This window comes from Lithobates pipiens, unplaced genomic scaffold (genome assembly GCF_037356315.1).
Source record: "Lithobates pipiens isolate NorthernLeopardFrog02 unplaced genomic scaffold, aLitPip1_a1.2 Scaffold_3, whole genome shotgun sequence".
Lineage (NCBI taxonomy): Eukaryota > Metazoa > Chordata > Amphibia > Anura > Ranidae > Lithobates > Lithobates pipiens.
The window spans coordinates 148,243,284-148,269,111 of record NW_027507790.1 but is presented as its reverse complement, the minus strand read 5'-3'; the positions used below and the strand labels follow the sequence as shown (position 1 = coordinate 148,269,111).

At 41.9% G+C, this 25,828-nt stretch overlaps 1 protein-coding gene across 1 annotated transcript in view; it reads left to right on the top strand.

Annotated features, from left to right (window-relative positions):
• Positions 1–6,948: 6,948 nt before the first annotated feature.
• Positions 6,949–25,828, top strand: part of FAM81B (family with sequence similarity 81 member B) — a 116,308-nt gene continuing 97,428 nt past the window's right edge. Inside the window, exons 1-4 of the mRNA XM_077462381.1 lie at positions 6,949–7,301; positions 13,341–13,400; positions 17,800–18,037; positions 20,328–20,446. Coding sequence (XP_077318507.1) covers positions 13,357–13,400; positions 17,800–18,037; positions 20,328–20,446 — 401 coding nt within the window. The 5' untranslated portion in view covers positions 6,949–7,301; positions 13,341–13,356. The remainder of the gene's footprint in view (positions 7,302–13,340; positions 13,401–17,799; positions 18,038–20,327; positions 20,447–25,828) is intronic.

Here is a 25,828-nt window from a genome sequence, read left to right as displayed (position 1 = left end):
TGGAGTTCACTGAAAGACATGGGCACCCGGTTGACTCCCTCACCGGGGCCCTCTGAAGTTTCCCGCTGGCTGGCGGTTATCTATCTTCTTCTTCTTGGGACTGGAACATCTACTGGTGAAGTGGCCACTGCCCCCGCAGTTGTAGCATAGCATCTCTTCTCGGTCTCGAGTGGGGCTTGGTGTTGGTGTATCTAGAAACAACTCCTTCCTAGGACTTGGTTTCTCGGCTCCCCCTTGACCTTTCGCCATCATAGCAGTCAACATCTCCATCACCTGGGACATCTGTAACTTCAAAGTGTCCACCTCCTTATCTCTAGCGGGAGTCATGGCCGGTTTAACTATTGCTACCGGTTGTTTGACGGGCTCGGTGAGATGTTCTTCCCTTTTCTCTTCCAGTAGGGCCTCTTCCTCTCTGATCATTCGGATGAGGTCAGTGTACTCCAGATTCTTCCCATCCAGTCGGGCACGCAGTGTCCATGCAATAGGATCCATGGGTTGAGCTCCCCTCAGTACCTGTTGAGCACGGGCCTCATCCACTTTTCCTGGGCTGATCCCCTTCTTTAGGATCATCCTATGCAGGATTTTATCTAAACGTCCCATGTAGTCTGATAGTTTTTCACCTTTCTTCTGGTAACAATGCTCTAACTGATAAGCAAGCTCAGAGATTTTCTCTGTCCCACCAAACACAATCTGCAGTACATCTAGGTACTCCTGCGCATTACAGTCTGTCCTGCTCATCTTCAGGTTGCGTACGGCCTCTAGAGCAGGCCCCTTTAGACTTTCCACAATCCTCTTCTTCTTTCTGCGCTCTGGAACTTCCCATTCCTCTAGTGCCTGAGTTGCGCTATCTAACCACTCTTCAAATCCCTCTTCTTCCGAAGGTACAGGTTTCCTCCCTGAAAACATCTGGAGTTTTCTGTACCCCGACATCGGGTAATCTGTGGGATCCTTCTTGCACTGGGCCACAATCTCCCCAGGACAGCACACAGTTCTGCGCTAAGGGTGGCCGGTGCTGATCTGAGACTCTCGGGTGAGGTACGGGCCGCAGCCTGCGGTGATCCCGTTGGCGATGGCTCCTCCTTTATTGCGTGCGCCAACCTAAAGTATCTGTTGTCTTGTGTCCGTACACGGTTGCGCTTGCAAGCCTCCGGCATCCCATCCCAGTATTCCACTAGCGCGTACTGATATGAGATGTCTGATTTTATCTCCATCACCCATGGTTCATGGTCTGGGGACACTGACTTCATTAACTCCTCTACGGTCTCAGTCGACCATTTCTCCCCTGGGAGGCTAATGACCACTGACTGACTTGGGTCGGCCTTAGCCGCTTCACACCACCCTCTGACTCCCTGTGGGTCCATGCCGGTACCTCTGGCGTGTTCACCGCTGTCTCAGAAATCCCCCAAGCCAACCCCCCGGCAATCTGCACTACCCACTTTGGCACAGTTAGTATCTAGCAATACACATTAAATCACTTATACTCTAAATATGTGTGTGTGCGTGGGTGGATAACTCAAGCTCATAGACAATCCTTGAAAGTATATAACTGACTTTACTTATTGTTTTTATAAAAGGAATAACATGAATCAAACATTTGGATTGCAACACATAAGCAGGTCCCTGCAGTAACCAGTGATAAGATAAACAGAGTCATCAGCATAATAAAGTATTGCTATGCAACTCTAACGCTGCCCTTTTTCAGCTACTTCCCCGCATGGGTAAGCTAACACCCAGCACTATCTACCTATGCAGTCAGGCCTGACTGATCTAGATGGAAGTCCAGTAAAACAATATTCGCTAGCAATCTTTCGGTGGTGCACTTGAAGAACAACTTTGTAATCCAAACGAATAATAAAGATAAAGCATCTGTCTTTAAACAGCTCTCACCACCCGGACAAGTCCGGTTTCTCTGCCTTTTCGTCTAGGAACAGGAATCCACGACCTCCGAGTCTTCAATCCTTCTGGTGTACTGCAGCAAGGAATGAGAAAATGTCTCTCAGGTGCAACTAGGCTGGCAGAGAGCTCTTTGGAAAAGAGCACAAGGCCCAGGCTTCAGGCCTTGTCCCTCCAGAGTTCAGCACAGACCTCCTCTTGCTAGGAGAGAGGGGGGTGTCCAAAGAGAGCGAACTAGGCCTCTTCCCCTCCTTATATATCCTCCCCCATGAGTCTTTGAGGCATAACTCCAAACATCCTGGGAACCAGCGGGGTTCTGGGAACAGTAGTTTTATAGTCCTTAAAGAGACCCCGCTACAATAATAATAATGTTATACTCACCTGCTCTGTGCAATGGTTTTGCAACGAGAAGCCCCAATAATCCACTTCTGGGGTCCCCCGCCAGTGCTTCTGGCTCCTCCTCTTTGACGAGTGCCACCATAGCAAGCTGATTCCTATGGATGCACACATGCAGGTTCAATTCCAGGCCACACTGCCTGCATTCATAGACACAGACAGCGGGGCTCACCCCCACCCCAGCCCCCTTCTCCTTCCTCACAGAATTTGATGGACAGCAGCAGAAGACAATGGCTCCCACTGCTATTAATCTGCCTTCTAGAGAGAGAGTGAAGAGAGCCGCTACTCTCGGTCACTGGATCAGGATTAGGCTTATGTAAGTATAAGAGGGGCTGGGGGTCCTGGACACAAAAGGTTTTTTACTTTAACGCAGAGAGTGCATTACGGTAAAGCGTACCTTAAGGCTTTAGAACCTTTTAGATCTACAGCCTTACAATATTTTCTCAGTGTTTACAGTAAACATTTCCATCACTAGGAGCTTTGAGGATTGTTTTCTCCACAGTGCCAGCAGTTACAAAAGTAATTGAGAGATTGTCCTAAAGCTGATTTGGTGCCTGTTAAGAATATGCAAATATTTGAATATCTCCTCAGCCCTTTATCTTTCATGATTAGATCCTGCCGGTTAGCCCTGGCGGGCAGCGGTGGGTTGTGGGCCTCCCTGGGAATGACCAGTTCCAACAAGTGTATGCTCTGTCCGCCTGGGGCCCGGCTCACCGCTCATCTCCCTCCTTTTCCCTTTCTTTATAAAACAACAAAACTTTGGGCATCTCGTTGTAATGCATGGCCATGCGATGATTACTACCCACCTGGGTGGGATTGGTTAGCCTAATTGGTGTTGGAGGTCTTGAGAAGGGACTCTAGCCCCCGGTTCGGGAATGTTTTCTTGTTTATTTTAAGCCTATATTGGGGGTGGTCTCTCTGTATATCCCACCTGGGTGATACTGTAAGCTGTATGTTGTGAAATTCTGTATGTTCTATTGTTGTTGTCCATGTGCCTGTTATTTCTTCCGGCATTAAATAAAAGAACTACAAAAAAAATATTTGAATATCCATAGTTTGGTTATAGGTTCACTTTAAGTCCTTGTTTGGCCTCACACTGTAGTACACATTTTATAGTCCAAGTTACTGTAACAATTTTTTTTAACGTTTATTCCAAACACACTTGTCACGTACCTGGTCGGAGGCCGAAGTGCTGAGAGGGCTCCCCTTGTGGCTAAGTGCAGTACACCCCTGAAGATGGTACATAAGGTGTAGTGCCCAATGAAGCACAGATTGCCAGATGGGTACAGGAGAGTAAAGCCGGTGGTCACTTGAAGTATATTGGATGATGCAGGATAGACAGCTGGGCCAAAGTCTCTAGGGATCCTCAGTACACTTGGCAATGATGTGTGCAGAAGACGGTAGTAAAAACCAGGCCTGGGGTCAAACACTGTGGCTCAACAGGAGGAAAAGGCAGTTAGCAGAAACAGGGTCAAGCCAAGGTCAAATACATGAAGGCCAGCCAAGAATAGGTAATGGTAGCAAAGTCCGTGATGCAAGCCAGGATCAAACACAGCAGCGAAGTCAGTAAAGCAAGCCAGGGGGTCAATCCAAGAGAGCAGATCAGACAGGTCAGGAGCAAGCTGGGCCACAACAGGAAATCCAAATAGAATATGCACAGAGGCTCAGGAACACGGGAAGGCTGATGACAATCCAGCAATGTGATGGGCTCAGCAGCAGTCTTATATAGGCTAGTAAGTGGCCGAATCTGTCACATTGCGCATGCGTGTTTGCCAATTAGTGCCGTCACGCATTTGCGCTATTGGTAACCTGCGTAAGCCGGCTCATTCTTCTTGTGCCAGTGCACATGACAATGCACCGGAAGCGTCCATGCCAGTACTGCCATTATTGCCAGTTCTCCTATGGCCATTTGCCTATACAATTCATACATGCAGTCACATCAAACGCCTAACCTGCTTAGATCAACTGAACCATTTTAATGCACACAGTAGTAGTACATTTTAATGCAGTTTTGTTTTAATGGATATGGATTTAAACATACAGTATGTAATGCCACAAATTAGATTTCTATTCAAATTAACCTACATTTAGAACATTTTAAATTTGCATTGTTTGTGGCAATCATAACATAATGGTAAAGCAGGTTATATGAGGACAAGAAGTACCTGTATTCAACACCTGGTTGACTGCAGTGAAACCACAATCAGATTTCACACTGTTGCCATACTACATATTATAAATGTATCTACAATCTGATCTTTTGTGTGTGTTTGCATGGTATATTATTCCTTTTGTGAATGAAGGTTTTTGAAGCTTAAAGTGGAGGGCCACCCTGAAAAAAAAATACATTAAAAATTAGAAAAAAATCAGAAAAAAAAAAATGAAAAAAATATTTTTTTTAATTTACCAGAAATGCCTGTTGCTAGGTACATCATCCTAATCTGCCTCTCCCTCCTCCACGGAGATCTTCTATCTTCTCTCCTCCATGCCGCGTCTTCTGGGTAATGGGTCGCGCTGTGTTCTGGGAACTGTGTGTCCCAGAACACAGCGCGCCCCATTCACAAAGTGCTGCGCGACTCATGCATGCGCAGTGGGAAACGGGCACTGAAGCCATAAGGCTCCACTGCCTGTTTCCCTTAGCCAAAATGGCGGTGCCAGGACCCGAGAGAGCCGAGGGACGGGTCAGCCTCGGGTGGCCGACATCGTGGGCACCCTGGACAGGTAAGTGCGCTTATTAAAAATCAGCAGCTACAGTGTTTGCAGCAGCTGACTTTTAAAAAAAATTTTTTAAAACCGGCCCTCCTCTTTAAAGTGTTACTAAACCCAGGACCCTGCATTCACTATACCTGGTCTCCCACAGTACACAGAACATGGAAATGCTATTATTTTAGTAAATATAAACTGCAAAATACCTTTTCTCATCAGCAGTATATAGCAGTCTTGTGACTTCTATAAGTGTCTGGTTAAAGCTTGTAGGAGGAGTTTTCATTCTACTCTGACTGTCCTATGAGGCTGCATGACCCCAAATTATCTGTCTGGACAGTGCTGATGACACCCTTCCAAGAAAGAAAAAAAACCTCTTGTGATACACACCAAACTGAGCATGTGCATGGCTCCAAAGGCTCTGTCTTATCAAGAGATGGTTAGGGGACAGTGGAAGAAGGGGAGGATCAGAGGAGACAGGATCAAAAAGCCTTTTTACACAATGCAGAGAATTAACCCCTTAAGCTTCACAGTAAGTATAACAAGCATGCTTTACTGCATATACAGACTGATTTTACTGTAGTGGGTTTAGTAACACTTTAATTATCCAGATTAGGTTTATCGACATCAGTATGTGTCATTTAAATTGACTATAATTAAATAATTAAATATAATAAAATATAATTAAATTGACTAGAATTGACATATGTCTATGACAAATTTGTCTGTTTCGCAGGGGGGTCTCAGAACTAGAAGCACGCAAAGTTGCGCACTCCCAAGTTCTTTGCTGCAAGGTTCATTAACATTCTCATGGCAAGGGAACTTTTTCATTTAGACCTAAAAAGGCAGATTGTGATCATGAAGGGGTTACAGGCCTGATACCCCATGGAAATGTAAGCAACGTAAACCAGCTCTAGTATTAAAATCTACAGCACATAAAACAAACATTCGCAGGCGCTTTTCTTTTCAAAACTTAATATGCAATGCTAATTTATGCAACGCAAATTAGCACAAACAACTTACAAAGAAAATTAAACACTAGTATTTTCTTTCAACCTTTTGTATCACATCATCTTCAAGGTATTCTTTTTTTAGATAAATCAAAGTCTAAACTTTAAAAGGAACAAGTTTCCAAGTTTATGAGATGACTTTGTTTTTAACAAGCTTGAAACTCCCAGGAGTTACAATTTTCATTCCGCTGAAATGCTCATTATTAATCATAAAAAGACTGTGAGGATTATTTACTAAAACTGGAGTGTGCTAAATATGGTGCAGCACTGCATAGGAACCAATCAGCTTCCAGGTTTTATTGGCAAAGCTTAATTGAGCAAGTGAAAGTAATGCCGCGTACACATGACCGGACTTTCCGGCAGACTAGGTCCGAAGGGTTTAGTCCGTCGGACAATCCGATCGTGTGTGGGCTAGTCCGATCGTTTAAAAAAAAAAAAAAAAATCCGACAGACCTAGAAATAGAACATGTTTCAAATCTATCCGACGGACTCAATTCCGATGGACTAAAATCGGGAAAACCGTTCGTTTGTGTGCTGGTCCGACGGACCAAATACAACGCAAGGGAAGCTATTGACTATTTAGTCCGGTTTACGTCATCACGGTTAAAACGCCCATCGTAACTCCGCCGAAAGTCCGTCGGGAAGACCATCGGACCTAGTCTGCTGGAAGGTCCAGTCCTGTGTACGCAGCATTGGAAGCTGATTGGCTACCATGCACAGATCCTGAGTGCACCAGCTTTAGTAAATCTCACCCTGTGTATGGATACCTCTGATTATATCTATTGTACTTTTCTCTTCTTTTGACACACACGATTAGGCAATGCTCACACCGAGTAACAGCATACTGGAATTCTTGAATACATAAATGACTGGAGTGGCCTGCTTTTGTATGAGCAAGTTAGTTAAGTATGCCTGTAGCCTAGGAACCGCTCCAAACAAAAGCAGCCTCCTATCCAGACATAGTGATGGCAGTGTAGTAGAGGGGGACGTGTAAGTCACATGTATAAGTATGCAGGATCTGACACTTAAACAGATCATACGTGTATCTCTATGTATTTCTGACCATTCCTGTATCAGATATTAAATAGGAACGTTGCTGGGAATACTGCATTGGATTTTTCACCATGTGAATTGCTCTGATGTGCAGATAAGACTGTGGAGGACTGACCGGTTGTGAAAGAGATTACACAGAGATTACACAGAGCATGTTTGGTTACTCTGGTTTCTAGGCTATCAGGTGTACAGGTGAGGCGCTGTCATCCTGAGTACAAAGAGGGAAGGAAGAAATTAATAATAAAAGTAAGTAATACTATTTTTCTGAATGATTATATATTTTTGCTTCTTTAACTAACTAAACTCTCATCATAAACCACTAATATAAAAAAAAAAAAGAAAAAGAAAATTTTCAACCTTTTTTTCATATAGTAAACTGTTTAATCATCTAGCAGTACTTACATGATGATTAGACGCAATCATTCTCTCTACAATAATGTGTATATACTTGAACTGAGGTATATTGATGTTTATTAATTCTCATACTCCAAAGACATGCTGGTAGGTTAATTGGATCCTGTCTAAATTGTCCCTAGTATGTATGAATGTGAGTTAGGGACCTTAGATTGTAAGCTCCTTGAGGGTAGGGACTGATGTGAATGTACAATGTATATGTAAAGCGCTGCGTAAATTGACGGCGCTATATAAGTACCTGAAATAAATAAAATAAAAATAAAATATGTCAAATTCTGAGTATTACTTTTTTGTTTTTTGGGAAGAGAGGGAATCATTTATTTATTACAATTTATGCAGCGCTTTACATATTGTACAGTTCTGCCCTCAAGGAACTTATTATTATTCGAGATTTATATAAGGCCAGCAGTTTGCACAGCACTTTACAACATGAGGGCAGACAGTACAGTTACAATCCAATCCGATACAGGAGGGATCAGAGAGCCCTGCTCGATAGAGCTTACAATCTAGGAGACAATCTAAGCCTACAACCTAAGGTCCCTATCTCACATACACAAGGGTGAATTTAGACAACTAACCCACCAGGATGTATTGGAGCATGAGAGGAAACCGCAGCACCTGAAGGGAGAATAGGCAAAATGAACGCATGTAGTGTCCTCAGTATTCAGGGAACAGAGGACCCCAGTGCTGTAAGGCAGGAGAGGCTACTACTATATACTATAACTACTATACTACAGATATAGATTCCTAAAGTTGTGTGATGTTTTCAGTAAAGACAATTTTAAATGACTTGTGTTAAAATAATGATGAAAACACTTTAAGAACAAGTATAGGCAGTTTCCAAAGGGTTAGGAACATGGTTAGGGACTGCCTGTTTGTTCTTAAGTCTGATTTTTTTGTAATTCGGACGCGCATGCGCAGAACAGCGTTTTCTGATGTTTTCCAATGTTTTCCAACGTCGTTCTCCAATGTTTTCCGTTGTTTTTCGCGGTTTTCCAATGTTTTCCAATGTGCCCACCGGCGCTGCCTGCCGTTCGTAAGTAGGAGTTGTTCGAAAGTCGGAGGTTCGTAACTCGGGGACTCCCTGTAGAAATGTACAAACAATAATGGTTAGCCAGGTATGCCTGGTGAAAGACATACAAGTATTATATTAAATGTAACAGCGCGAAAATGGTCCATAAAGAATACATGCTGCAAAGTTGTTCATTTTAAGGTTATTGAAACTGACAAGGGGGCATTCATGTGAGGAAGAGCGGCTTTAACCTTCACATGGGGAGAGCTGTGAAAATATGAAATAAACTCCCACAGAAACTTGTTCTAGATTGTTTAAAAAAGCTGTATGTGCTTTAAACTGCATAGAATATAACTGACTATTAATATTTTAAGTAATAGCACCATAGATTGTAGATCTAGGGAATATTTGATTAGCTTAGGAGATCGGGAATTTTTTTTTTCTATCCTGGAGCAATTTGAACCAGAATTCAGACAGTAAATCTATCTATCTATCTATCTATCTATCTATCTATCTATCTATCTATCTATCTATCTATCTATCTATCTATCTATCTATCTATCTATCTATGTATCTAAAGCCTCGTACACACGATCGGATTGTTGACCAACAGAGGGCGTGTCCAAAGGGAGTGTGCCTGGATCTTGTCTTGCATACTAACGACACACAATTGTCGGCCAACAAACACAAATGTAGTTATGTACTACATGGAATTTCAGCTCTTGAGCGCCACCCTTTGGGTACCTTCTGCTAATGTTGTGTTTGGTGAGCATTGATTCCAAGCATGTGTGTTTGTACTTTGGACTTTTCTGTGACGGACTTGTGTACAGACGATATGAAAATCTGACAACAGACCGCTGGCTGCTGAAAATTTACTAACTTGTCATCCAACATTTGTTCATGGAAAGTTGGACAACAATTGTCTGATGGAGCGTACTAAAGGTCGCATTTTAGGCACACAGTCTGTCATCACACAATTCCCTGCCCAAATCCGAGTGTACGAGGCTTTAGGATGGGCATACATTATACAATTTTCTTGTACAACTTTCCTTCAGATTTACCAAAACCATATAATATGAGGTCATACCTAAACACTTTAAATTTGTATGCAGCCCCCTGCACTACATAGTTAAAGATACATCTAAAGAAAATTAAAGAAGAAAATATATGGTGTATGGCCAGTTTATGCATGTTTAGGGTTCTGTGGAGGCAGTTTTTCAATTTTTTTTCGGGTCCTCTTACATTAGCACGTCTCCAAAGCTGCATAATTTCCAGTGCGACTTTGGAGCGCAACTTTGATGGAACTTTAGCTCCAACTTTGATCTGGCTTTAAATTCTCTGGACCAAAGTCACATCAAAAGTCAGACCAAAAAAGTGCAGGAACCTTTTCTGAAGTTGTAGCGACTTGTGTAGTGTGAGTAGGAATTGCCCTCATAGACATACATTGAATTTTACTTGTCCTGCGTCTTGGGGTCTCACAAGTCGGATCCTATGTCGCACAAGTGTGAAAGGAGCCTTAGTTGAACTCTATTGACATGTATCTTTTTTTAATCTGACTATTTATGTAATACAAATAAGTATTGCTGAGTGTGATAAATTTAAAATGGACCCCAGCTTTGGGTCTGTTTTTCCAATTTAACTATCCTCTATCAGTAGCACAGCCCATGGCACGATGTTACAGCATGAGTACCACAAGCATGTATTTAGAGTTTATTGTACTGACCATTGCTCTTAATCCATATGATAGGATCTGTTTATTTACTTGTAGCGCCACCCCCATAGGAGCCGCGTGAGTTCTCCGTTACTTTAACTCTTCAGCCAGGCACTCAGTTTTTTCCACAGCCAGGCACACACTTAGGCTCGTTTCTTGGGTAATCAGTCTAGGGGTTTTGGTTGATTTTGATGTTTTATTTGAGAACTTGGATAAGGAGAGGAATATAGTGGGATACACCAAATTCCACTAATTACAGGGAGGACAACTTCTTCAACTTAACTGTGGAAATTCAATTTGCAGCAACATTCACTCTTGAGCAAGTCCTCTTTGATAAGGATAGACTATTGCTCTTCAGGACACTAGCCAGTATCCCATTTCTACTGTACCCAGTAGCTGACTTTCCTAGCACAGAGGGGTAGCCTACAAAAGAACCGGCCCCTAGATCTTTGGCCTGTGCTCACAGGAGTTGCAAACAGATCCTCTCTGGCATGGCTCCCCTCAGTCAGCTCTTCAGAACACATGGGTCAGCTCTCCAGCTTCCAGGCCTCCAGCCTGAGGCCTCATGGCAGCAGATGCTGAGGAGGGAAAGACACCCCCCTTCTCAACTAAACATTCCTCTCCAGGCAAAAAACACTTTGTGTGTCTCCTCATCGAATATAAATACCCATTCCCAGCATGCATAGAGGCCCCTATGCCTGAAACTGGCTGGGATGGCTTACATGTTCATAATACTGATCTGCATGAGTCATTCCTAGTGTTGCCACCTGTCCGAAATTCACCCAGAAAGTCTGTGTTTTGAATCGTGTGTCCAGTTTTCATACTGCCTGAAACCTGGACACATTATTCAGACTGGACTGTGGTTCCAAGTAACCAGGTACCACAACCATCAAGTGCATAGGTGTCTGCACAGGCCGAGTGTGCCTGGGCTCACCCAAATCTTCAGGATTGCCAACTGTCTGGAGGGCTGACTGCAGTTGTCTAAGCTGAGTGTCTATGCCACTCTCTCTCTCACACTGTCCGAAGCCAGTAGAGTTCTGCTTCCCACCCTGCATGGACAGGAGAGGAGAGAGGGCTCATTCTGCTCCTCTTCCTCCCACTCCTACCCCTCTGTGTCTGAAATTTGAAGCCCAGCAGCTAGTAAGCCTAAGGCCGCGTACACACGGGCGGACTGTTCGCCCAACTTTGTCCGCTGAACAGTTTTTCAGCGGACAGTCCGCTCGTGTGTGGGCTTCAGCGGACAGTTTCAGCGGACAGTCTGACGAACAAAGTTTTTCGGAATTCCCGTAAGACAGTCCGCTGAAACTTGGTTTGAGCGGAGAGTCCGCTCGTGTGTAGGCTTGTTCGACAAACTAAGTTTCGCGCATGCTCAGAAAGGATTTACACGGCGAAGGTTGCATTGCAGTGTATTGGACGTCGAATTTCTCGTCCCGTCGTACGTGCCGTTCACGTCATCGCGCACGCTTTCAGCGGACTGTTCGTTCATCGTGTGTGGTCAAGTCTGCTCATGCAAATTTTGAGTGGACTGTTTGTCGGATTGTTTGACAAACTAAGTTGGGCGAACAGTCCGCCCGTGTGTACGCGGCCTCAGTCTCTATCCTTGGGTGAGTGAGCTCATCATCCACTGTCTGTGACTGACATCTCCCTCCTTTCACTCTTCTCTCTCCTACCTCTGAGAGAGTTAGTACACTAAGGTAAGGGGGACTCAGATGTAAGGGGTGCTTCGCAGACTCTAATGTAATAGGGGCTTTGGGAACCCTGATTTAAGGGGGAATGCAAGTAACTCTGTTGGAAGTTTGGGCTTTGAGTCCACAGCATTCCCCCTTGCAAAAAAAAAATTGTGCCGCTAAAGTGTTCAGGTTTGGTTTGAAGAAAAGGTAGCAACCCTAGTCACTCCTGTCCACCCAGCAATTTCCGAAACTGCCTGGATACAGATGAGTCCATGCAAATACAGTAACACTTAAACAAATAGGACTCACACTGTCTGTACCAATTCAGTCACCCTGTTAGACAGGAAAACGATATACTATATTTTACCTTAGCTTCTTGTTAACCTCCCTGGTGGTATTCCTGAGTCTGGCTCAGGGTGGAATTTCAGTACCACTAGCGGTAACCCCGAGCCAGACTCAGGATCGCATTGCAGAATACAGGGAGAGTTACTTACCTTGTCCCCTGGATCCAGCGATGTCCTCCCTGCTGTGTGTGCGAGCTCCTCTGCTCAATTCACACAGTGCCGAGTACCGCTGAGCTCCGTTCCCTGCGGCGTTACGACGCACGGGAGCGGAGATCGGTGCCAAATTCAAAAAAGTAAAAACCCAAAACAAATACTGTATACTGTAATCTTACAGATCACAGTACTGTATAAAAAAAATACACATCTCCTTTGTCCCTAGTGGTCTGTCCAGTGCCCTGCATGCACTTTTATATTATAAATACTGTTTTTTCTGCCTGGAATTTGGAGATTGTCCATAGCAACCAAAAAGTGTCCATTTATGTCAAAAGTGATTTTAGACCAGCTAGAAAACAGCGATAATAAATTAGAATCACTTGCAGAAATGAGCGATATCGATTCGTGGGGAAATTCGTCAAACACTAAATCAGCGACAATTTTGCAACTCTGCAAATTTCAGTGTTTTTGGGTTTGATTACATTATTGAATAATTTTTATTATTATTTGTTATAGTTATTTATTATATTATAAACTTTATCATACCTGGGATGTCTACTAAACTCTGGTCTGAACAGATTTAAGTGAGTTATTCCTAAGTATTGCAGGCCTACAATATAAAACGCCAAATTTCCATGCAAAATAATTGTACCGCTTTCAGCACCTAAAATCCGAAATAATTATACCGCCAGGGAGGTTAAGCAGGAGACCACACTATTCTAACTATATACATCCTAGCAACCTACCTAGGAGGGTGCTACACACTGCCTGTGTTTTATTTATTGTTTATATGTGTTTTTATGCCTACCTATTTATGTATTAATGTCTGCCTGTTTCAAGGTGGTAGGGCATTATTAGTTAAAATCTGCAGTGAATTACATATGTGTAACAGTAGAAATACTGTCAGAATAATTGGGTAAAGCTGTATAACAATTCTGCAGATGATGAAGCTAAATTTATACTGCTATATTCTCCTTTTAGGTAGAACTCAAGAGAAATGTCAAAAGACACTTCTGTGCAGCTCCTCCCTTACCAAGAAAGGTAATGCTTGTTTGGTTTATAATTAAAATACAAGTAGCCATAAAGTCAGTCAGTCCACGCAAAACTCAAGTTTCAGTTTTTGGTAGATGCTTTAGAACAGCCTTTCTCAACCTTTTTACACTAGGGAAACCCTTGAGATCATTTTTAGGTCTCAGGGAGCCCCTTCTAAAATGAATTAATTGGGGGTCAGTCAGACGAATGGAACTTACATTGGTGGTCAGCGGAAAGAATGCTCCCTTACAATTGTGATCAGAATGCCATCTTTACAGACAACAAAAAAAGATCACTGGTGTTGCCAAATGCCAAGTGCTCATGGACCCGAAACTACAGTATGTAGGCATCCTCAGATGGTTGAGAATGGCTTACTTATTAGCCCATTAAGGAGATATCTGCTATTACATTCCTGGAACTGGACACTTCATGTGGCCGTTATAGGGGCTCCCACTCCGTTAGAATTGTATTCTGTTTTACTTTATATTAAGCAGAATACAACACAAGGTGATGGGCTAGAAAAATGGCAGCATGGACCCCCAAAACTCATGGATAAATAGGAATTATTGTACAAAGATATGACATAACTCATAACTAAAATACAAAGTAAAGCAATATGAAAATAAACTAAGTAAATTTCATACCGCGCTCAAACAACATATAGTAGAATGAATAAACACATGAAAAATTTCTGAATAATAGTGTCCATAAAACCACCACCAATCCAAGTGAAAAATAGTGAAGAATTCTTCATTAATTTTTCATCTGTTTATTCATTGCACTATATATTTGAGAACGGTATGAAATTTATTCAGTTTCCTTTCGCATTTGGATTTTGGTCTCAATATGATCTGCTCTACGTATATTTATTTATTACATTTATTAGTTTGTTGTTGGTTCAGGGTGTGTGGCTTATAGGCTTACAACCTATATATTTTTTTCTCACAGGTAAAGCAATATGGTTGTTCCCCAAAGAGTGATGAGCCACAATCAGAGATTAACATATCATGCCTATAGATACCTTTAATCCGCCAATATTGTGCTTTCCAATACTTTTCGGCTATGTGAGGCTTGACCTTCAACACATTTCTCCACACATGGAGAACAAATAAAGTCAGCACAGACAACTGCCAGATGCTTATTTTATGGTTTAATATATTTGATTTAAAAAAACACACACACAGACAGGCCGATGTGGCCTTTAAACAATCATAGTGACTGTTGCAGTCATTTGTTACCTAAGCAAATATCAATTGGTACTGAAAATTGGTGGTGACTTATTTGTAGCCTGACAATTGCTGATTCTTATAGTATTCTGTCTATGTAGAGGCATTGGGAGAATAGTAGATCTGCACACCTGACGCTAGTCTAAAATAGGCTCCTATGCAGCATACAAAGAAGAGGGATTTTTGGGTGTCTGGGACTCGAGATAACCGTTATTGCAGTGCTGCGCAAACAGGAAAACTCACAAAGTACTTTTACATTGAATTAATAAGCTATTTGCTAGAGTGACTCAAACTGACTCCCTGGCCCAATGAGGATTTAAATGAACTCTACAGCTTCCTTGAAGTAAGCGGAAAGTTTCAGGAGCTGATACAGGTGAGGGAAAAGTAAATCAATGTTATATTAAAATTAAAAAATAAATATTGGGGCTTTGTATTGTAAGATTCACAATTTGTAGGTGCTATAAACCATATGTTCTGTATTAGAACTTTTTTTCTCTATAAGGGCTGGTTCACACCACAAAAAACGCACTCCAGATATGTTCCCGATGCATTTCTGCATGCACATTTTTAATGTGTTTTTGACGGGTTCCAGTGTGTTTTTTTATGTGTTTTTGATGCATTTCGGGATGCATTCCAGATGCTTTTTTTTTCTTTTTTTTTTTACTGTACTGGGGTCCCATGCATTATTGATGCGTTACATAGTTACATAGTTATATAGTTACAGTGCATTACAGTGCATTTTTGCTGCATTTTACAACGTTCCAGTACAGTCCAGTGCAGGAAAAATGCAGCATGTTCTACTTTTTTTTCTGGAACTGGAACGCTCTGGAACTGACTGTACTGGTGTAAACTTTGCCATTGGAAACCATTTAACCTACTTTCCATGCATTTTTAATGCAGAAAAAAACACGCACTGGACTGCATGTGGTGTGAACTGGCCCTTAGCTATGATTTCTAAATCTCAAAAACGATTATATATCCAGTAAAATCCAGTCAATGATTTTACCCTTCTACACATGTCTGAGGAGTCTCAGGGACGATTGAAGACTACAGTTGATGTGCTACCAGTTTGTTCCTCAGTCCTTTGGGTGATCTAATTTTAAGACTTGACCTATCAAGTTGGTTTTTCGTGATCTCTTTTGAACAGTCATAGTCACTATGAGGTTGATTTACTGAAGGCAAAAAGTCTGTTTACTTTGCAAAGGAAACTCCACCAGGCCTTAATGAATGTGGTGAAATTTAATTTAACAAAGAATATCCAATCCCAAGAAAAAAAACAAAAAAACAAAAAAACAATGATTGAGTGATGGAAGTTAACAGAACTTTACCTCATTTACTAAGCTAAGGGATAATTCACTTGCAAAATGAACAGCCTATTTGTCTTTAGTAAATCAACCCCTATATGTCTCCATATACTGTCTTTAGTGTGGCTTATACTAGGAAGGTGGTACTTCTGTATATCTAGGCAGACACTCCAAATTATGGAAACGTTTTTTATTGTAGCAAATAATATTCTATACCCTCTAAATGATAATAGGCCTAATGTTTAAACCTGAGGTAAAAGTGGAGCTTAATACCAAATCAACAAGTTGGTTATCCCTGTCACTTCTCTCTGTGGGCTGCAGTATTACTAAGTGCCAGGTTCCCATCTGTCAAACCATCATGTACCTGGTAAGATAATTGTTGGCAGTGCATCACAGGATACACAAGATACCTGGTCAGAAAATGTTTCATCTAGTAGAAAAGATTGTTAACTGTATATTTTTAAATCATGCATGGTTTCAGTGTACCAGACTAACCTGCTGTTTAAAGAAACCTGCTATATCCATCATATTGGCAAACTGTAGGTCAGGGGTGTCCAACCTTTTGAAGAGTGAGGGCCACTTAAGCGACTTGGTAACTGGTCGCGGGCCACAATTAGTGGAGTGGACGTAAGACAGATCTGTGTCCGCTCTGTATATGCAGAGCGGACATGGACACAGCCCACTCTACTCTGTGGGCCCCCCTATCTGATCCAACCAGATGAAAGGAGACAGATCCCCTACTGTTTTAATTTTTTTTTTTTTTTTTTAGGGGATCGAATTGGAGGTAGGTGGGTGCAAATGGACACAAGTCCGTTTACATCTGCCACTCCATAGAGGTGAACGGAGGGACCGCTGGGTTGAACTGATCATCTGAAAGGGGCCTAAGGCTGCACCTGTGGCTTTCCAGTAGGTTAGCTGTACTTTGCCATCGATGTCTATTATATCCTGCAGGTGTGGTGCACTTTCTGAAAGCGCACCAAACCCACAGATAATACCACAAGTCTAGTGCAGGTAACCCGAAGTTGCAATGTGCTGCACTTGTGGCTCAGTTTGAAAGCAGCCCAGTAACCACTGCAGAACAGATATGCCCATATATACACTGCTTTTAATAATAAACTTACCTTTACTAACCGTCTTCCATTCAGGTATTGCCAGCTGTTGCTGTCCCAGGCAGAATGCCTTTGGTATCACTTCACTTGAGACAGGAGTCGGCGCTATAAAGGAAGCATCTGCAAAGGCGGCTTTGCTCCCTCCACAGCCCCTTGCTTCCACTCAGTCTGGCTTCATTTAAAACATTAATGCTCTGGGATGGCAGGCCGGCAGCCCATGATCTGGGCTTGAGAACCTGCTATCCCAAAGCAGGAGGTCGCGGGCCACATCAGAAGGCTCCACAGGTCACATGTGGCCCCCAGGCCACTGGTTGGGCACCCCTGCTGTAGGTCAATAAAGCCAAAATACAGCATGCATGACCTAATTTCAATAGACTGGTGGAAACAGACTCTACTGGCAACAATGAATTTGACAATAAATGACAAGACTTAATACACAGCAGCTAGAGTTTGCTGGAAACTCTACAGATATATAGGCAGAACTAACCTTAAAGACTAATTGTACAGACACAGAGCATATAATATAACTCACACATTGAATAAACATGACCCAATTTTAGCTACAAATTATTTTGACCTAAACTTCTCTAATTTGGTAGTACTGAAGATTCGATATAACATGAACAACACAGAGAACTTGTATGTGATAAAAGTCTGTGGAATTGGTTTTACAGGTTTCGAAGCATATTCCAAAATATCTGCAATCATTCATACCTTCCCATGTTTTAAAGTTTTTTTGTGTTTTACTTAGCATTATTTTTTTATTCAGGGGACAGTCCTTCCTGCCTACCATACACGGAGGTAGAATGGAGTCACTGGAAGACAGGTTTTCCAACCAGGAGAAGACAACCACCATACTCCTAGAGCAGGCCTTTAAGATTAAAGAGGATGTTTCCATGTTGAGAGGCAACCGCGGCACCCAGTGGGACTTGATGGCTCAACGACTGCTTGAAAATCACATGCAGATCGTCACACAAATAGTTAAACAGCTTAGTAAAGACATTGAGGTACACAATTGAATATGTACAAATGTTGTAAATGTGCCATCATCACCCCCTATTCACAGCAATAGAATACGGCTTCCACTATTATGAACCATCCACATGTGGCCACACTAAGGAAGTTATGGCTGGTTGTGAAACAGGCCCTCTTTGTGTGTCTTCTAAACAGGCTTTTGTATAACACAAAAACAGGTGTCTTTGAATGTCTGTTAAATATTCTTCTTATGCTGATAGAACAGACGTGAATCATGATAACCATTCAAATTGATTGTATTATCTCTTAAGCATGTGTGTGTCAGGTAAACAGGGATCAGTCAGCAGTTTGGCTGTTCTGCTCCAAATATTAGGATCCTTGTGGAAAGGCCACCTTTTGCTTATTGTATAGGGGCATTAGACTCTATACAAAGTCAAAATGCAGCATGATTTTAAAGAAAAAGACCTTGCATTTCGGGCCTATCTGAGACCAGTTTGTGATGCATTAGTGGTGTGTTTGCCATGTTTTCACACTGCATTCTGATTACATTTAATAGAGGATTATAGAACCTACAGACATATGCACCTTTGCATCATGTTGGGGTCCTCAGATTATTTCAAAGAGCACTCACTATACAGATGGGAGAGTATTTGTAATCCAATGCCCATAAGTTGGGGTGCCTATGGCTACTATCAAAGAGGCAAGAGACTTATTACAGAAAGATAAAGATCCATGCAACTGAAGAAGAGCCTGTGACTGATCTTACAGGGTCATAAATCTGATTTGTCTGCAATTACAGGGCCCACTACTACCTAGAGGATACTATTAAAAGGCCAACTACTGCTATAATACCTGAGCTACTTTGATCTTTTTGGATATCCTGTGCCCCCAATCCTCTCTCCTAGAGCTGAATAAGACCAAAGTTCTTTCTCCCCACTATACACTAAGAATCCAAACCTAAAATAAAAATGTTAGCCTGCCACACTACTGAAGAGGTCATTCTGCACCACCTCAAGAGGTGGAGTGCTACACTTCAAAATCAAAAGCAAGACAAAAAATCTGTATAGAAGCCCCTAGAGGCACCTAAATGCCCCTAGTTAATTTCATAGTTTCACCCCCATAGTTTATCAATCTCTATTCATACAGTATATACTGTATGACGGTCTCTTCAATTTTACCTCCTGTCAGGGAAATAGGCGTAACCTCGCGAGGTACGATCGCGTTAACGCGCGTCAGCGCTCACGGAGGCGCAATGTGGTTCCCAGACGAACGCCCGATGTTGCATCCGATCGAGTGCGAGTACGCGGTGTAGGACGAGCGCATAACGTTACACGTCGTAGGCGTACGAACGCGATGGCGCGCTCACGACGTAACCCAAGCACCGTGCCTATTTAAACGTTCACCTGACAGTGCCGCATCGCTGGATTATCGTCAGCTTCTCCTGAGTACCTGTGCCCGTGATTCCTGCTGTTTGATCTCCTGTTTACCGACCAGGCTTGTTTGACCTGCTTCTGTTGTTCTCCTGGCTCCGACCTCTGGCTTGTACCCTATATTCCTTGTCTGCTCCCGGCACCCGACCTCGGCTTGGCTTGGCTTCTGCTCTCCGGTCTCCAGCTCAGGACCCGTTGCTCTGACCTCTGGACTGATCTCCCGTGTTTGACCCTCGGCCTGGCCTTGACCCTGCCTTTGGACTTCCTTGCACAGTTGCCCCCGGAGACTGGTCTTCTCAGCTCTTCCATCTACTACTGCTACCCGGCAACCTGTGCTACTGTGGGCACTGCATCCCTGTGTCATCTTCAGGGTTGTACTGCACTCAGCCGCAAGGGGAGCCCTCTCAGCATCTCGGCCTCCTTACCTTGATTGTGACACCTCCCTTTTATGGTATAGAGAGGGACAACAGAATAACTTTGTGCCAGCTTTTGTTTTTTCTTTTATGTATTTCTGTTTAATTTGTTCTTTAAAACATACTCAGATAACAAATTTGCCTGTTATTGACTAAAGCGTATATACTGTTTCATATTGATCGCCTTAGCTCTAATTTTTGGCATAATAATTTGTAATGACTACAGATGGATGTCAAATTGTGATATATGTATATTGGCAAAGCAGAAAAACATTCACAAGAAAACAATAGAATCATTTATAACTAGACCAAGTTAAATCAAGTTGTTAGTACAAGGAAAACATATGTCCAAGTGTGTCAGGAGAGTTAAAGAGAAAAGCCTTACCACCAACCAGAGGACAAAGTATTAGTTAGTCAGCCGGTTGTGATCATTTGCCATTGTCAGTAGAATGATTTCAGGTTTTCTCATGCTGTTGTAGGTTTTGGAAAATGAGATCCGAGCCAGAGACACAGTAAGCACCGGGACAAGCTTTGCCGTGCAGAACCTGGATAGGAAACATCTATCTGGAATTGGTGATCTACGTGGTCGTGTAGCCAGGTTAGTTCTATGGATTTACTTTGTGTCGGCATGGAATAAGGTGGAATATAATGTTTGAATTTTGTTTTTTCCAGGTTGTCTTTCATGGAGTCTGTTAACATTGAATGGATGTTCTATACACATTTAGCATGTTAATTTAATTTCAAATGGCAACATTTTATTAAATCTGCAGCTCTCATCAAAATAATACCTGGTGATCTTGCCATGAAGATCTTTGTTCAGGTATTTCCTATTAGGGGGCACAGCTGTCTCCTAATCATGCCCCTACTGAACCTCTCAGTGTGACTACAAGCAGCCATGCTGACATACATTGCACAAACATACAGGCATACCCCACTTTTAAGTACACAATGGCGTTTATTTACTAAAGCCGGAAAGTGCAAAATCAGGCTCACTTCTGCATAGAAACCAATGAGCTTCTAACCTCAGCTTGTTCAATTAAGCTTTGGTAATAAAACCTGGAAGCTCATTGGTTTCTATGCAGAAGTGAGCCTCTATTTTCACTTTCCAGCTTTAGTAAACAATCCTCATTGTGTACTTAAAAGTGGGGTATGCCTGTATTTCACCCTTGTGACTATAAGTAAATGGACCAATGATGTGCAGTTACAGGAGATCAGCAGCAATAAGTTGCAAAAAAAAAAAGATAAAAAAAAAAATCTTAAACAGTATTCTATGAGAATAATAACAACATCTGGATATGACTTAGATCTACTTTAATGATATACATATCCAATAGAAGCACTTGTATAAAGTGTAAATATAAACACGTTCATCCATTTACATTCTGTCCTCCCATAAACATTAATTTAAAGGACCCTTGTAGTGAGCAATATATAAAGGGATCTGACATTCGGAATATGTGGTCTTTGTTGGTAGTTAGTATGGGAAGTTCCTGTGTTGTTTGTGCTGAGTAAAATGTATAGAATCATAAAAAATAATCTACAATATCTACCATATAATCAATAATATCTGCTGTAACAAATAACTAAGCATAACAATAAAAGTTCATAAAGTGCTGTGATTCTTCAATATCGTGATGATTCCTTTACAGTGCCATCCGTGCAGAAAAAGTTCAATCTGTGCAGAAATATATGGCAAAAGCGCTGTCCTCCCCTTTCTCCCATTTTAAAGGAATCATCGCAATATTGAAGAATCACAGCACTTTATGAACTTTTATTGCTATGCTTTGTCATTTGCTATAGCAGATATTGTTGATTATATGGTAGATATTGTAGACTATTTTTTATGATTTTATATATTTCACTGAGCACAGACAGTGCAGAACCTTCCTATATTAATTCTTAAAGAAGTACACGCCTTTTTTTTACAGCAGTCAAAATCGAATTTAGTTTAAATTTATTTAAACACACCACAGCACGGGGACACTCAGTATTTTGTTGGTAGTTAGTCAGTAATAAAAATAAGAGCTGCTGACAGAATATATATTTCTACATTCCAAAATCAGTCTTTTACACATGCTTCACCTACTTCTAGGATTATGTTTAAATCAAGATTTAAATTAAGCTTTAGGAAAATGTAAAGGAATGGTTCTTGAATGCATATATCAACTAAATTTACAATATCTGGCTTTAAAAAAAAATAAAAAAAAAATAAACTCCTTATGTCAGGTCACCAGAGACCAGGTGACAATTGCACTCCGTAGGAGTTGGAAGTGCACCGCTAGGTAGTGGACCTTAGGACTGACTGCTGCAGATTGTACCCAGGGAGATTCAGGACACAGGTCTACAGGATCACTAACACAGATCCCAATGGGAGCTGGAGCATAGATTCCCCAGGGCGCGGAGTCTAAGAGCCAGCTGGTGTTCGCCAGAGCCTCCAGTGGTGAGGATGGACTTCGCTGCAGTCTGGCTCCAGGTCGCGGCCCCTAGGGTCTCACAGCTCACGCTCCCAGTAGACTACAGGAGAAGGAAGCAGCAGGCTGGAATGACAAGGATAGTAAGAGGATTCGGTAGAGGTCAGGGCAACTAGCAGACAGGAACAACTGAGTACACGCCAAAGGTTCAGGATCACAGGCAGACAGGGATGGTCAGGAACATGCAAAAGGTCAAGGTCACAAGCAGACAGGAATCATTGAGAACTCGCCAAGGTCGGTAACAGAGTCAAACATAGAGCACACGGCAAGCAGGAAGCCAAACACACAATGAATACACAATGGTTGATCAGCACTGTTGGCTTGCGGTGCACAGGTTAATATAGGGTTCCCTGATAGGGCCTGGGGTGGAGCCATGCTTAGAGGAGAGGTTATAAAAACCACCAGGTGGAAGTGGCTGGCCTCTTAGTCTGAACACATGAGGGGAGCTAAGCAACCAGAGGAAGATCACTGCATAACCATGACAAAATATTCTATGAAATAAAGATTTTTATAATCTCTGCCTGAGGTTCAAATTTTAACATGATCAGACTATATACCGAACAAGACATTAAAACAGTACATAAATAACACATCACCTACTTACTTTCCTATATCATAATGATATCTCACTTAATTCCGCAAATGGAAGCATCAGAGGAAGCTAATCCAGCCAGTGAATGAAGAGCAAAAGGTGGTACTGTGGTCAGTGTAACTGTAGTACCAACGTGTTGGCTGACAGAATCCTACTGTGGCCTTAGAACACACAAGGATAAAATAATATGCGGCCATACAAAACTAAACGGCATGTTAGAAATAATGCTAGAAATTATGTGAACAAAATTGAAGAACTGGAACTACTGAGTATTTCAACTTTGTCAGAGTAACAAAGACTTGGTTTGACAACACACATGACTGGCTTGCAACTGTCAAGGGGTACTCCCTGTATCGAAGGGACAAAGTAGATACAAGAGGGGGACGGGTGCGCATGTACATCAAGAGTGATTTACTGGTGAAAACAAGGGACAATTTTACTAACAGGGCAAGGGAGGAAGTGGAATCCTCGTGGTTTGAGATTTAAAGGGAAGAAACAAAAGGGATATGAACAGTCAGTGTATGCTACAGGCACCCTAACCTGAGGGATGAAGAGAAGACCGATCGCCTATAACAGTTAGAAATAGCGGCAAGACAGGGCAGTGATATCACAATGGGGGACTTTAATTATCCAGATATTGACTGGGCAGATGGAACTGCTCACTCTAAGACTCAGCATTTCTTAAATATCTTGAAGGACAATTTTATTTGTCAATTAGCAGATGCCCCAACTAGAAACAATGCTCTGCTAGAAATACTAATTACTAGGGCTGTTACTGATTACAATTTTCGTGTTCGATTAATCAATTTTTTTTTTTATCGATTAATCGACTAATTTTGATTAATTATAACGCACATACAGATCCAACTACCTTTAGCTGATCTCTTTGCATTGCAACTCTGCATTAGTCAGTGGTAAATGTGATATACACTTTATACAAGCACCCGACACTAGTTAGTTTCCACAATCAATGACTTAACTTCACAGTTCACACAAATACTTTTTAAATTCAAACTGTAGCACTGACGTTAGTAATTTTTTTTCCACAGTAGCGTGACAATCCCTCCACCTCCGGTCTAACTAATCACTTTCACCTTATGGCATGGACCCCTGTGCAAACAGGTGGTCATGCAAGCGGGTATCAAATGGATTAACACAGACCATAAACTTCTCTCATGTCTCCTTAGATCTCATATTTAACCTTACTCTGCGTAGGGGGTTCTTTGCTGTCAGAATGGTAAGAATTGGTGTCTTTATTCAACCTTACCAACTAAGCAACGATGTAACTATGTAGGCCAACACTACACAAATAATTGGAAAATTTTGATAATTACACAAATGTTGCTTCAGATAAGAGCTGGCTCTTTGTAGGCCTGCCTATAAATAATGTAGACTTTTTATTGGCTGATCAGGAAAGGGGGATACAGAATTTTGTTGATTTTTAGTAGTGTTCGCATTTTCATATTAATATGATTATAGTCAAAATAAATAGCTAAAAACAACTAATAGCTAATGTACACATTTTAGAAATTGCCTAAGTATCAATTTCTAAAATAGTCTTTTGCTACAGGATTCAGAGTTTTATAGATCAACATGCACCAAGACTAGCGTTTGGATGTGATTCTAGAATGAGGTTTATATCTATTATATGCATTTATAAAAAGATGACGACTCATCAATGGAGCAAATGCTCTCTCATTATACCCTTATGTGACAAAATCACGGACATTGACATTAAGCCTGACCATCACATTACTGTGTTGTCAGTTCTTCCATGCTTTTTCAAAACCATAAAAAAAAAGATCTCCTAAAAGACATGCTGATGCCAGCACATACAATTATAAAGAGGCACTGGAGGTCTGGCCAGGTTCCTATAGTTTCAGAGTAGGTGTGTCACATGAATGAGATTGACTCCTTTGAACAAATATACATTGAAAGGAAAGTATTCCTGAACCTTCCAGCATTGAATTGTTTCTTTAGGGATGATTTTAAGTCCTCTACACAGTTTTCTACCTTTATGTGAAGCTTTTTTCAAGAGCCAGTCAGGAACATAACTTCTCTACCTAATGGACAGATGGGAGTGACCTGGGGAGGGGTTACGCTCTCTTTTTCTAAGCACATTTTCTCTACCCCCACCTTTTTTTTCTCTTTCCCATTCTTCTTCTACTGTTCCTTCCCCTCCAAATGTATATGTAATGCCCCATACACACAGTCGGATTTTCCGACGGAAAATGTGCGATCGGATCATGTTGTCAGAAAATCCGACCGTGTGTGGGCTCCATCTGACTTTTTTCGGTCGGATTTTCCGATGCACAAAGTTTGAGAGCAGGATCTAAAATTTTCTGACAACAAAATCCAATCGCATAAATTCTGATCATGTGTAGACAATTCTGACGGACAAAGTGCCACACATGCTCAGAATAAACTAAGAGATGAAAGCTATTGGCTACTGGCCCGTTTATAGTCCCGACTAGTGATGGCCGAATGGTTCGTCCAGTGGTCGTTTCGTGGCGAATTTTGGCTGTTCGCAGTCCGCCCGTTCGGCGGACTATTGGCGCCGTTCGCCCGGCAGACTTCAGTGTTTACTGTGTAAAAGAACTTTGACCTATGATGACACATCCATCATGGGGTACAGGACAGCCAATTGAGACATTACAGCACATGGACACTTGGACATTCCCCCTAACTTATAAATACACCAGATCCGGCGGCCATTTTACATTCTTTCTTCTGTCACTATAGGGAGAGGTTGCTGTGTGGAGCAGGGAGAGATTGCAGTGACCCAAATCGCTAGCTATTTGGTACACAAAAGTTATTTTCAGGACTGGTATAGGTGTTAGGTGTATATAGGTTTGCTGTGCTACTGATTGTTGCAGCAGCCTGAGTGTCTTTTGTCAGTTTAGAGAAAGGGACAGGA